At 37.2% G+C, this 14,377-nt stretch overlaps 2 protein-coding genes across 5 annotated transcripts in view; both read right to left on the bottom strand.

The window, feature by feature from the left end:
- The window catches only part of HPSE2 (heparanase 2 (inactive)), an 830,988-nt gene that overhangs the window by 172,433 nt on the left and 644,178 nt on the right, over positions 1 to 14,377 (bottom strand). The gene's annotated exons all lie outside the window — the stretch shown is intronic.
- On the bottom strand, positions 378 to 1,325 carry LOC306659910 (PRELI domain containing protein 3B-like). Its single transcript, XM_079137871.1, has one exon. The coding sequence runs from the start codon at positions 1,243 to 1,245 to the stop codon at positions 724 to 726; it is 522 nt and encodes a 173-aa protein (XP_078993997.1). The 5' UTR covers positions 1,246 to 1,325; the 3' UTR covers positions 378 to 723.

Genomic DNA, 14,377 nt, shown 5'->3' with positions numbered 1-14,377 from the left:
TTCAGATAATGACTTTATTTTTTTAGTTAACATCACCAGCCCACGATACAGCATGCTAAATCATAAAGTACAAATCCAAGGAAGGTAATATCTTTACTAAGTTACAAAACTTTAGTAAATCAATACAGTACTTTTTAATACAATAGAATATTATTTATGTTGAAGTCACATATTAGACTTAGTGATGATTTTCACTCCAAAAATATCATTTAAGTACCAAATCAAAACACTGTGGGTTTTTAGCAGAGCAAGTTATTTTATACAACTTAATGTCTTTCAACACTATACAATTCCTCCTTTTAGAGTCAGTTCCCCCACGCAGGCTGTCCTAGTCTGTATTAGCAAGGTGAGTGTGTAGGGGCTCTGCTTGCTGGTCCAAAGTCAGGTACAGTTCCAATGTCTGAAAAGTGTTAAAATTCTATTTTAAGGAGACTCAATGTTAACACCAATTTCTCCCAAGTACTTTTTTAAAAAAACTGCTAAATTTTCACATAAATACTTGAACCCTGGAAATTAGTCATTTCAAGCCACACTAACCTCAGATGATCCCTTGGATTTTAGAAGCCCTGTATCTTTTTGTTTTGATCAAGTCACATAGCCTTACTCCAGATTATTAAAAAAAAAAAAATTCTAACTAAAATATAGTTATAATTTTTAAATAACAAATAAATACACTGTCTGCTTGGAGATTCCTGGGGACCTGATGTTCTATACTGACTTTTATCATTTCTTTACAAATGCCACCGCCGCCATTGGTGTCCTAATGCTTCCTCTTGCTGAAGCTGTCAACTCTTCAATTTCAGCATTTAATTTATGTATTACCCATTCTATTGCTTCTCGGCCTTTACTAGCATTAGAAGATATCGTGCTTGCCATCAGCCCTTCCAGGTAACTGCTAAGGCTGACTCCCTGCACAGAGATGATAGCTTCCTGCGTCAAAATAGTCTTTTCTGGGTCTTGAGGATGTGGTTTGTATATAAGTCTCTCATCCACTGAAATCATATTTGTAAAGGAAATATTAGTAGATTTAAGTTCCATTGTTTTCTCTACAGGATCAACTACAGAATGTTCTTGCACATATGTTTTGGTTCTTGCTGAACCAATAAGAGATTTCACCATGGACGGCAGTCCCCACTCTGTGCTGAGAAGTCTGTGGCTGTGCAGCTTTCCAGAGGGATCTACATGCCTGTCCAGCACATCAACTCCAACCACACTTGGGTTCATAGGGTTTGGGTATTTCTGCATAGCAGCTGTTGTAACAGTTTCCCATGGGTGGTTGAAGACGTGCTCGGAGGTCTAGATCTTCATGGTGCCAGCGGCCCGACCCCTGTTCGGAAGACTCTCGGGGACAATGAGGCACCCAGGCACACAGCCCCGCCCCACCTGCACCCGGCGGCAGCACAGCGCGCAGGCGCCGTCAGGCCCAGCGCGAGGACGCCCCGGCGCGGGGCCTTGCGCCGTATCCTGGCCGGGCCTCTGTTGTTTCTTTGTTGAGCCTTCCTACTTGTTTGCAGAATCTTCCTATTTTTAAAATTTATTTTATGAGTATTTGTAGCTGCTCACTAAAATATTTTTATGATGACTGTCTTGAAATTTTCAGATAATCTGAACACATTTCTTATCTTGATATTGGCATCTGTTGATTGTCTTTTCTCACTTCAATTTGATATTTTTCTGGTTCTTAATACGACAAGTGATTTTTAGATACTACCGGGACATTTCAGATATCATGCTATGAGACTGAAGATCTTGTTGACATCTTCTGTTTCAGCTGGACTCCTCTGATACTACTCTGGCAGGTCAAGTGGAGACACTGCCTCCAGGTTCCCAACTTGACCTCCATTAACATTCAAGGGTCGGGAACCTCATTATTGGTGGGCGGGCATGGGAGTTGAAGCTTTCCACTAGGCCCTCGTGCCTTGATACTGCTCCCCACCTGGCCTCCACTGACACAGTGGAGAGGGCAGGGAATGGTTTCATTACCACTGTGATAATGAGAATCCTGGTTTTCTATTAGGTCTCTTCTGACACTGTCCTAGTGTTGGGGTGGGGAAGAAGACACCTCATTATCATCATCTTGGAGTGGAAGTCCAGGCTCTCCACTTGGTCTCCTCTGATACTGTATGGGGGAATGTGGGGAGTTGTTCTATGTTTCCATCTGACAGAAATAAAAGTCTCAGTTCTTTTCATTTGGCTTTCACTGAATTATCTTATTGTAGGCTGGTAAGGGTAGAAATCTAGCCCCCTGGTTGATCTTTGCTGATGGGGATTAGGGTTGGGGTGGGACCACAGTTTTTTCTGTGGTTATTGTCCAAAAGTTTTCCGTTTTGCTTGGCTGTTCCTTTCCTGATCCTCTGATAGAAAGGGCTGACTTTTGTCAGGGTATTTCCCCCTCTCTACTTAGAGGTAATCACCTTCTCTAACACCAAATATGGGATATATGAGAAACAACAATAGCAATTACAATAAGCCAGCAACCAAGGAACTCACTACACATGTTGTTCCCTGAGTTTTAGTCTGCCTTCTTTCCATCTTTCAGTCTTGTCATGTGTGTGTACTTGTACCCCATATTTCCTAAAGCACAAGTTTTAATATTTATTTTAAACTATAATTATGGAAAATTTTACCTTTAAATATATAAATTTTACGTTTCTTTTATATTTATAGTCAATCCTTTTACCTCCATTTCTCCCTCATGATTCCTTTATTATCTATCTTTTGGTTGGCTAATTCATCTTAGATTATTTTAAAAAATGGTTTATATGCCTTGTGTATTAACTAAATTCCCCCTAATCTTTTGTATGCTTAAAAATTTCTTTCTGCTGCTGTTTCTATATATGAAAGTGAGATGTAAATAACTGGTTGAAATAATAGTCTTTTGAATAAATGAGAAATATTATCATATTTAAAATTTTAAGTACCTATGACTACATTAAAAGTTTTAAGTACACTTACACATTAGATAGCCAGTTCTGATTACTTAGACATTGTCACTGTCCTAGAAAGAATAAAACACTCTCTTTCATTTCAGCAGAATGTTCCCTTTCAAATAAGGAAGTAAATGATAAGGAATATGATGATGATGCGAAGAAGTTAATACATGTTGAAAGCTTATGTATCAGACTCCACATATATAGTCCTCACAATGTTATATAATAATAATTTATTCAATAAATACTTATGGAGTGAGTAATATAAGCCTGGTATGTATGTTCTGGATTCTAGGTAGGGTCTATTAGTGTGTATGTTTTATATGTGGAGAATGTGGATCTCATAGAAGTTAAATACCTTGCTAGTAAATGTCACGGGTCAATACTTGAATTCAGTTGTGAACAATGCTTAATCACAACATACACTGCTTTTCTAGTTCAATAAATATGGCAAATTGCATCAGGACCAGAACATACAGTTTAAATTCCCTGAACTAGTGCTTAGAATGTATATTATTTTTAACTGATAGAAATAATCAACTAACAGGAATTGCAGTGTCACAATTTCAAGGTCAAATTTCACTTGTTCACCTCCAGAATAGAATGTTTCCCTTCCCTTACCATTCTTCCCTTTAGAGAAAATCTGAAAGGATTTGAAAGAATGGTACTCTAAAATTCCCATTATTTTCCTCTAACACCCTACAAATCTTTGGTTATGGAATCCAAAAGGGTCTGAGACTCAGGGAACATACCAGCACATTGTCTTTGTTTTTGTGATTAAGGAAAGGTTTTGTTTGAACACAAAGAGAAAGTAAGCTGACTGCTATCATTTCAAAGTGTTTTAGGCAGAAGAATAGCCTCCTTTTAAAGAATTATTTCCATTTAAGAATGCTAAGTAAAGACAGAAATTAAAAGCAAATAAATTTAGTTTCCTCTTTCCTTCAAGAGAGAAATTAATAGTTCACTTTCTAAATTAAAAGATAAAAAATGTAGAACTGCATTTAATACATTCTGGTTACATGTTTTGGATAACTTAAGTAGAAGAAAAGGCAAAAATAGAAAAGAAGAATAAAAAGCAAATAGAGAATATGAAAGTGAGAGCCAGATGAAGGAACACTAACATTGCATTTTTTGTCATCTTTTCATTCCCCCAAAACCTCATTCACCCTCACTGCCTCTGTCCTTTACATCTGTGCACTCCACTAAGCCTCGCCATTGAACAGCTACCCCATATATAGCCTTCCAGGTATCTGCTTCTTCCATCCCTGAATCCCTAACTAACTTCTCATGCTCTGCTAGTTCTATACCAACACCTGTCTAATCCTACCTCCATCAATGAGCCACAACAAACTAGTGTTTAATCCCCACTCCCAGTCTCCTACTACTTATCTTCTACTCCTATCCTGACTGATCTACCTCTTGATCTGAACACCAAGCCTCAACCTCCAATTCCATTTCCTAGTCAGCGAGACCCTTCTGAGCAAAACTGCAAGGTCAGCATGATTGATCTTCGGAGGCTTTCAACTCATCAGCCTTTTCCACACAGCACTTGGTGTCTTGGCTAAAATGTCATCTAGACTCCATCCCTTACCCACTAGTTCTTAATCCTATCACATTTGTACTATCTAAGGTAATAACCCCTCAAACAAAACATTCACTTATTAGATATCAACCTGGACAAGGAGTTAATACATGGTCTATTTTGGAAATAGTTCTATGAAAAGAATATGTATTCTGCAGTTATTGAATAGAATATTCTATACATGTCTGTGAAGTCCATTTGATCTATAATGTAACTTAATTCTCATGTTTACTGATTTTTTTTTTTTTGTCTGAATGACGACATATCTATTGGTGAGAGGGGGATACTCAAGTTTTTCACTATTATTACATTGGGGTGTATCTCTCTCTCTCCCTTTATGTCCAGCAGTGCTTATTTTATATAATTGGGTGCTCCAACATTTGGTATATTTATAATCTTTGTATCTTCTTGATAAATTGTTCCTTTGATCAATATACAGTACTATTTTTTTCTGATTTTGTTTTAAAGTCCTTTTTTTGTCAGATATAAATGTAGTTATTCCTGCTTACTTGAGGATTCCATTTGCTTGGAATATAATTTTCCATCCTTTCACATTCAGTCCTGTGTATCCCTTTGCAGGTGAGGTAGATTTCTTATAGATAGCATATTGTTGGGTCTTTTTAAAAAAATCAATTCAGCTGGTCTGCATCTTTTATTTGGATAATTAGGACCATTTACATTCATGGTTATAATTGAAAGGTGTGTACTTGTTCTGTAATTTTGTTGTTTTTCTTCTGGGTTGTTCTGAATATTCTGTTTGTTTATTATGCTCTTATTAATCTTAGAAGTTTGATGGTTTACTGTTTTGACAATGTTTGATTCTTCCTTTTTCTTATTTGTGTCTACTCCTACTGGGATTTATTCTTTCACATGTTGTTATGGTTGTGTTTACTGTTTCTCCTCTTCTGGGTACAGAATTTCTCTAAGTATCTCAAGTTCATGAATTCCCTTAATTTATTTTTATATGGGAGAGTTTTTATTTTTTTCTTTGATTCTGAAGGATAAACTTCCTAGATTTAGCAATCATGGTTGGTGGTCACCCCTCCACAGTCCCCAGGAATTAAAATATATCATTCCATGTTCTCTTTAGCAATTTAGAGTTTCTGCTGAGAAATCTATCAGTGTAATATGTTTGCCTTTAAATGTTATTTAGTACATCTCAAAGATTTTAATATTCTTTTCTTTGTTCTATACTTTTGGCAATTTAATAATAATATGTCATAGAGAGGTTCTTTTCAGGTTATGTCTATTTATGATTCAAGATGAATCCTGTAACTGGATGTCCATGCCTTTGATAAGATTTGGAAAATTTTTTGCTATTATTTCATTGAATAGGTTTTCTGTACTTTCACCCTGTAGTTCTTCTCCTTTATGTATTCTTATTATGAATATATGTGGCCTTTAAATGGTGTCCCAGAGATCTTGTATGTTATCTTTATTTTTTTCTCCTTATTACTATCTCAATATGATATTTCATTAGATTTGTCTTTAAGCTCTGATATTCTTTCTTCACTTGATTTAGTCTGTTGGTGAAGCTTTCAACTCAGCTTTTTATCTGATGAATTGAGCTTTTCATTTCCAGGATTTGTGTTTGATTCTTTTTAAAAAATCTCTACCTCTTTATCGAATTCCTTATTCATGTCCTGCACTATCTTTCTTATTTCATTTGACTATTTTTCTGTATTCTCTTGGAATTCATTGAGCTTTTTAAAAATTCTTTTGAATTCTTTATGTGGCATTTATTTCATCTACTTTGATATTTTTGGAATATGTTACTACAGAACTATGAGCTTTCAGAGGAATCATATTGCCTTCTGTTTTCATATTTCTTGTGTTCCTATGTTGATATTGATGTCTCTGTTGAGATAACTATTTCTTCCACTTTTATGTGAGAGCCTTTTAAGAAGCAGTCTTCTCAACAACGTGTGGGTTTTTTGATGTATAGTATTGTGTTTAGTTCTAAGAGGATTTTTTAGTGTAATCTCCCTACCGCTTCTTTGGCTCTGATTAGTGGACTTTGACATAACACATACTGTATCTGAGCTTGAGGGACCCACTTTCACTGCAGTTCTCACTAGAGTGGTGTCCCTTGGATAATCCAGGCTTATGTGCTATAGACAGCGGTGTGTGGGGTGAACCCTGTGTGGTTATGCTTGCAATGGAAGTGAAAGTCTCTATTGGAGGATGGAGGTTCCGATGGGCACTGCTGAGAGTGACTTTGTTCCTCAAAAGCGATTTTGATATTGATGATTCCAATCGTCGTGAAGGGCCTAAACATTTTAACCTTGTTTAGACACTAGTGCAATTCTTGGTGTTTCATGTGGAGAGGCAAGGGCTAGGTCAGAGCTGTGGCACTCACATTATTGTCAATGATGTGCTATTTAACAGGGCGTTGGAATAAATGATGCTGAGGACCTCATGGGTGTGGTGCCATAGCAATTATGTTATTTCTCTTTTCTGTTACCATGTTAACAACTGTCCAGGAGCAGAATGTCAAGATTTCCCTAGCTGTGACCACTTGTGGGTATATCATAAGTTGGGGACTTTATCCACTCTGTTCTTTAAGTTGAAGTATTTGCCAAGATGTGGTTGGGTCTAGGTCATTACTGGAGCTTGGTACAATTCCTCTCACTGAGCTAGATGTGTAGCTCAGTAGAAGAGCACCACCCTAACATACACAAAATCCAATCTCAATCCCCAGCACCACAAGAGGAAAAAAAGAGATAAAAACAACAATATCAGCAGCAACAACAGAACAGGACAAAAAAAATAAAGAATTAAGTAAAAAGACAAAAGAAAGCATATGAAAAAAAATTAAAGATAAAACAATAACAACAGAAAAGAAAGGGTAAAATGTAGACTGAAATAAAAAAGACAAGCAAAAGAAAATTAAAAAAAAATTAGAAAGAGACAAAGAAAGCAGGATCAAAGCAATTAAAAAGAGGAGAAAAGAAAAAGAAAACAAAAACAGTGTGAAGGCTAAGACTTATCCCCCACCATCACCTGATTCCTTGTATTGTTCTTACCAAATGATGGGTGGGAATGGTGTGTGGTGAAGGTATTTGGAGTCCCTTTCAGCTACTTTGCACTGCTAGTAGTAGCTAGCAAGATGTGTGGACCTTGCTAGGCAAAAGTTATCTCCTTAGTCCTGAGGGCTGTGTGCTCCAAGGGGGGGCAATGCCTGTGCTTTAGTGCATTAATGAGCCAGCTAAGAATGCAGATCTCACTTATTTAAGATTCTCTCTAGAACTTTCTGGGTTTTGACTCTGAGGGAAGGCTAACACTGGCATTACAGTAGTTAACAAGCCAGTGCAGCTAAGGTCACCTAGAGGAGTTTCCTTCTGGAGCTCCCTAGGCTATATGTTCCAAGGGCAGGCTCCCCAGGTATGCCTCCCCAGTATGGTCAGACCCAAACTGCAAATATTTGTGCTGGGGGGCATGGTAGGTTCTGTGATCTGCCACCTATTATCTTGAAGCCCCCAAGCTTGGATCCCATATAAAGTCCCACGGGGCTGTTCTCTCTTCTGGGCTCTGACAGCAGGCCTCCCAAAACACTAATTTTAAAGGGAAGGATCTTTCACAGTTCTTGCTTCCAACCACATAAATTTCTCAGTGAATTTGTGTCAGAGTCACTCCTATGGGCAAAACAAACAAACATACAAATAAACAACAACAAAAACCCCAACTCTCTCTCAGAGAGTCTGCTGAACCAGGGGAGAAAAGAGGCCATTGGGTCTGAGATAGAAAAAATGCAGGTGCTTCTGATTCTTCTAAGCAATTATCCCAGGAAATAGAACCCTTTTTAAAATGACTTCCAGTTATGACACAGTATGAAAATACCAGAAAATGCAGAGAATTCTTATATACCAACAGTTAGTGCAGATCCTAAGTCTCTTATCTGCTTAGACTATATGTTTTATTTTTCTTAATTCGTTTTTATTGTAAACAAATGGGATACATCTTGTTTCTGTTTATACATGAAGTAGAGGCATACCATACCATTTGTGTAATCATACATTTACCCAGGGTAATAGTTTTTGAGTCATTCTGTTATTTTTTTCCCTCCCGCCCCACCCCTCCCACCCCTCTTATCCCTCTATAGAGTCCCTCCTTCCTCCATTCTTGCCCCCTTCCCACCCCCTATATGTGTCATCATCAGCTTATTAGCGAGATCATTCGTCCTTTGGTTTTTTTGAGACTGGCTTATCTCACTTAGCATGAAATTCTCCAACTGCATCCATTTGCCTGCAAATGCCATAATTTTATCATTCTTTATGACTGAGTAATATTCCATGGTGTGTGTGTGTGTGTGTGTGTGTGTGTGTGTGTGTATATATATATATATATATATATATATATATATATATATATATATAAAACTGTGATATATACACCACAGTTTCTTTATCCATTCATCAATCAAAGGGCATCTAGGTTGGTTCCACAATCTGGCTATTATGAATTGAGCAGCTATGAACATTTATGTGGCTGTATTTCTGTAGTATGCTGATTTTAAGACCTTTGGGTAAAGGCCAAGGAGTGGGATGGCTGGATCAAATGGTAGTTCCATTCCAAGTTTTCTAAGGAATCTTCACACTGCTTTCCAGAGTGGCTGCACTAATTTGCAACCCCACCAGCAATGTATGAGTGTATCTTTTCCCCCACATCCTCTCCAACACCTATTGTTGCTTGTATTCTTGATAATCGCCATTCTAATTGGGGTGAGATGGAATCTTAGTGTAGTTTTGATTTGCATTTCTCTTATTAGTAGAGATGTTGAACATTGTTTCATGTTTGTTGATTGCTTGTAGATCTTCTTCTGTGAAGTGTCTGTTCATTTCCTTAGCCCATTTGTTGATTGGGTTATTTGTGTTCTTGGTGTAGAGTTGTTTGAGTTCTTTATATATTCTGGAAAATAGTGCTCTGTCTGAAGTATGAGTGGCAAAGATTTTCTCCCACTCTGTTGGCTCTCTCTTTGCACTGCTGATAGTTTCCTTTGCTGAGAGAAAGCTTTTTAGTTTGAATCTGTCCCAGTTATTGATTGTTGCTTTTATTTCTTGAGCTATTGGATTCATGTTAAGGAAGTCTGATCCTAAGCCAATAAGTTGAAGGTTTGGACCTACTTTTTGTTCTATAAGATGCAGGGTCTTTGGTCTGACTTCAAGGTCCTTGATCCACTGTGAGTTGAGTTTTGTGCAGGGTGAGAGATAGGGGTTTAGTTTCATTCTGTTGCATATGGTTTTCCAGTTTTCCCAGCACCATTTGTTGAAGAGGCTATCTTTTCTCCCTTGCATATTTTTGGCCCCTTTGTCTAGTATTAGAAAATTGTATTTATTTGGGTTTGTGTCCGTGTCCTCTATTCTGTACCATTCATCTACCTGTATATTTTGGTGCCAATACCATGCTGTTTTTGTTATTATTACTTTGTAGTATAGTTGAAGGTCTGGTATTGGGATACCCCCTGCTTCACTCTTCCTCCTAAGGATTGCTTTAGCTATTCTGGGTTTCTTATTCTTCCAGATGAATTTCATGATTGCTTGCTCTATTTCTGTAAGGTATATCATTGGGATTTTAATTGGAATTGCATTGAATCTGTATAGCACTTTTGGTAGTATGGCCATTTTGACAATATTAGTTCTGTGTGTCCAAGAACATGGGAGATCTTTCCATCTTCTAAGGTTTCCTTTAATTAATTACTTTCTTTAGTGTTCTGTAGTTCTCATTGTAGAGGTCTTTCACCTCTTGTTAGATTGATTCCCAAGTAGTTTATTTTTTGCGAAGCTATCATGAATGGGGTAGTTTTCCTAATTTCCCTCCTGAAGATTCATCACTTATGTATAAGAATGCATTGGATTTATGAGCATTGATCTTATATCCTGCTATTTTACTGAATTCACTTATGAATTCTAAAAGTTTTCTGGTGGAATTTTCTGGTTCCTCTAAATATATAATCATGTCATCAGCAAATAGGGATAGTTTGAGTTCTTCTTTTCCTATTAGTATCCCTTTAATTTCTCTGGTCTGTCTAATGGCTCTGGTTAGAGTTTCAAGGAAAATGTTGAATAGAAGTGGTGAAAGAGGACATCTCTGCTTTGTTCCAGTTTTTAGGAGGAAAGCTTTCATATTTTCACCATTTAGAATGATATTGGCCATGGGCTTAGTGTAGATGGCCTTCACAATGTTAAGGAATGTTCCCACTATCCCTATTTTTTCCAGTGTTTTGAGCATGAAGGGATGCTATATTTTATCAAATGCTTTTTCTGCATCGATCGAAATAATCATGTGACTCTTTAAGTCTATTGATAAGGTGAATTACATTTTTTCATTTCCGGATGTTGAACCAACCTTGCATCCCTGGGATAAAACCCACTTGATCGTGGTGCACTATGTTTTTAATATGTTTTTGTATGCGATTTGCTAAGATTTTGTTGACAATTTTTGCATCAATGTTCATTAAGGATATTGGTCTGAAATTTTCTTTCCTCTATGTGTCTCTGTCTGGTTAAGGTATCAGGATGATATTGGCTTTATAGAAAGAGTTTGGGCGGGTTCCTCCTCTTCTATTTCATGAAATACTTTGAGGAGCATTGGAATGAGCTCTTCTTTAAAGGTTTTATAGAACTCGGCTGAGAACCCATCTGGTCCCGGACTTTTCTTTGTTGGTAGGCTTTTGATGACTTCTTCTATTTCATTACTTGAAATTGATCTATTTAAATTGTGTATGTCCTCCTCCTTCAGTTTAGGTAATTCATATGTCTCTAGAAACCTGTTGATGTCTTTGAGATTTTCTATTTTGTTGGAGTATAGATTTTCAAAATAGCTTCTAATTATGTTTTGTATTTTAATTGTGTCTGTTGTGATATTTCCTTGTTCATTCCGAAGTTTAGTAATTTGGGTTTTCTCTCTTCTTCTCTTCTTTAGTGTGGCTAAGGGTTTATCAATTTTGTTTATTTTTTCAAAGAACCAACTATTTATTTTGTCAGCTTTTTCAACTGTTTCTTTTGTTTCAATTTCATTGATTTCAGCTTTGATTTTAACTCTTTCCTGTCTTCTACTACTTTTGGTGTTGCTCTGTTCTTCTTTTTCTAGGCCTTTAAGCTGTAGTGTTAGGTCGTTTATTTGTTGATTTTTTCTTCTTTTATTGAATGCGCTCCATGAAATAAATCTTCCTCTAAGTACTGCTTTCACAGTGTCCCAGAGATTTTGATATGATGTATCTTTGTTCTCGTTTACCTCTAAGAATTTCTTTATTTCCCTCCTGATGTCTTCTGTTATCCATTCTTCATTCAATAGCATATTTTTTAATCTCCAGGTGTTGGAGTAGTATCTGTTTTTTGTTCTGTCATTTATTTCTAATTTTAATCCATTATGATCTGATAGAATACAAGGTAGTATCTCTATCTTCTTGTATTTGCTAACATTAGTTTTGTGGCATAATATATGGTCTATTTTAGAGAAGAATCCATGTGCTGCTGAGAAGAAAGTGTATTTGCTGTTTGTTCGATGGTCTATTCTATAAATGACCGTTAAGTCTAAATTATTGATTGTGTTAATGAGATCTATGGTTTCTTTTTTCAATTTTTGTTTGAAGGATCTGTCTAGTGGTGAGAGAGGTGTGTTAAAATCACCTAGTATTATTATGTTGTGGTCTATTTGATTTCTGGCATTGAGAAGGATTTGTTTGACATATGTGGATGAGCCACTGTTTGGGGCATAAATATTTGTGATTGTTATGTCTTGCTGTTTTATGCTTCCCTTAAGCAGTATGAAATGTCCTTCTTTATCCCTTCAGACTGACTTTGGCTTGAAGTCCACATTATCTGATAAGAGGATGGATACTCTGGCTTTTTTGCTGTGTCCATGTACATGGTGTGTTTTTGTGTTTTTCCCCATCCTTTCAACTTTAGTCTGTGGGTATCTCTTTCTATAAGATGAGTCTCTTGCAGGCAACAAATTGTTGGATCTTTCTTTTTAATCCAATCTGCCAGTCTATGTCTTTTGATTGATGAGTTCAGGCCTTTAACATTCAGGGTTATTATTGAGATATGATTTGTATTCCCAGTCATTTGGCTCTTTTTTTTTTTTTTTTGACACGACTTGATTTCTTCTTTATTTGGCTGTTCCTTCAGGGTAGTTCCCCCCTTTGCTGATTTACATCATTGTTTTTCGTCTCTTCCTCATGGAATATTTTGCTGAGAATGTTCTGTAATCTCAGCTTTCTTTTAGTAAATTCTTTTAGCTTTTGTTTATCATGGAAGGATTTTATTTCATCGTCAAATCTGAAAGTAAGTTTTGCTGGGTATAAGATTCTTGGTTGGCATCCATTTTCTTTCGGAGCTTGAAAAATGTTGTTCCAGGCCCTTCTAGCTTTTAGGGTCTGGGTTGAAAAATCTGCTGATGTCCGTATTGGTTTCCCCCTGAATATAATTTGATTCTTTTCTCTCGCAGCCTTTAAAATTCTGTCTTTATTTTGTATGTTAGGTATTTTCATTATAATGTGTCTTGGTGTGGGTCTATTGTAATTTTGTGTATTTGGAGTCCTATACGCCTCTTGTACTTGATTTTCCATTTCATTCTTCAGATTTGGGAAATTTTCTGATATTATTTCATTGAATAGATTGTTCATTCCTTTGGTTTGTTTCTCTAAGCCTTCCTCAATCCCGATAATTCTTAAATTTGGCCTTTTCATAGTTCTTGTAGATTCTGTTCATGATTTCTTACCGTCTTCTCTGTTTGGTCAACTTTGTTTTCAAGATTAAATATTTTGTCTTCAATATCTGAGGTTCTGTCTTCCAGGTGTTCTATCCTATTGGTTATGTTTCTATGGAGTTTTTAATTTGGTTTATTGTTTCCTTTATTTCAAGGATTTGTTTGTTTGTTTTTTTATTATCTCTAACTCTTTATTGAAATGATCTTTTGCTTCCTGTATTTGCTTTTTTAACTGTCAATTGGTGTGATCATTCAATGCCTGCATTTGCCCTTTCATCTCATCCTTCAATGCCTGCATTTGCTCTTTCATCTCCTTATTTGCTTCCCTGATCATTTTGATTATGTACATTCTGAACTCCCTTTCTGACATTTCTTCTGCCATGCTGTCATTGAATTTTATTGCTATACCATCTAGGTTTGTTTGGGACAGTTTCTTCCCTTGTTTTCTCATATTGCTCAGGTATCTACCCCTCTAGTAGTGAAACTCTGGGATATTGCAGATTTCCTCTATTGACTAATATTGTCTCTGTAGATTTCCAATAACTCACCTCTTAGCCTTCAGTAGTCTGAAGTCTTGGAGGAACTTGATAATGCAGTGCTCCAGTAGGAAGCTGGCCTTCTACGGGTGGTGGCCTTCAGGTGGGGTATATTCCCTGGTGGCTCTGAGTTTGTCCCAAGTCTCTCAATACCTCCTCTTCTTGGCTCCTGGGTCTTGTCAAAGGTCCTCTAGCCTTCTGTAGGTGCCTCAGGAAGGGAGTTGCCCTTTCAATGGTGATGGCCACGCCCTCAGGAGTAATTCAAAATGCCTGGACCAGCTTATGAAGGAGCCTCTGGCTAACTCCGTGATGGCGACAAACCTCATGGTGGTCGGGCGGGGTCGTTTGATGGTGGCATCTGTATTTGGCCTGGTGGTTGGGTGGTTTGGCTACCTGCTGCCCAGCTCTGCAAGGCAGGCGGGTTGGGTGCCTGCCATCTACCTCTGGGATGCAAGAGGCCTGACTCACCTGTCAGCTTGCTCAGTGACTACGATCAACCAGTGATGGCACCGACCTAGATGCAGAGGTCAGGCAGGGTCGCTCAGTTATGACCTAAACTATATGTTTGCAAGATGCCAGATTCTGCTTTTGAAGACATTGCTAGGATTCTCTCTTTCACC

This window comes from Sciurus vulgaris (assembly GCF_902686455.1).
Source record: "Sciurus vulgaris genome assembly, chromosome: 4".
Taxonomy (NCBI): Eukaryota; Metazoa; Chordata; class Mammalia; order Rodentia; family Sciuridae; genus Sciurus; species Sciurus vulgaris.
Note: the sequence above shows the minus strand (reverse complement) of the source record. Positions and strands in the feature narration are given on the sequence as shown.

Excerpts from the sequence above, each read along its gene's own strand:
- LOC306659910 (XM_079137871.1), bottom strand. The coding sequence starts at position 1,245 with ATGCAGAAATACCCAAACCCTATGAACCCAAGTGTGGTTGGAGTTGAT.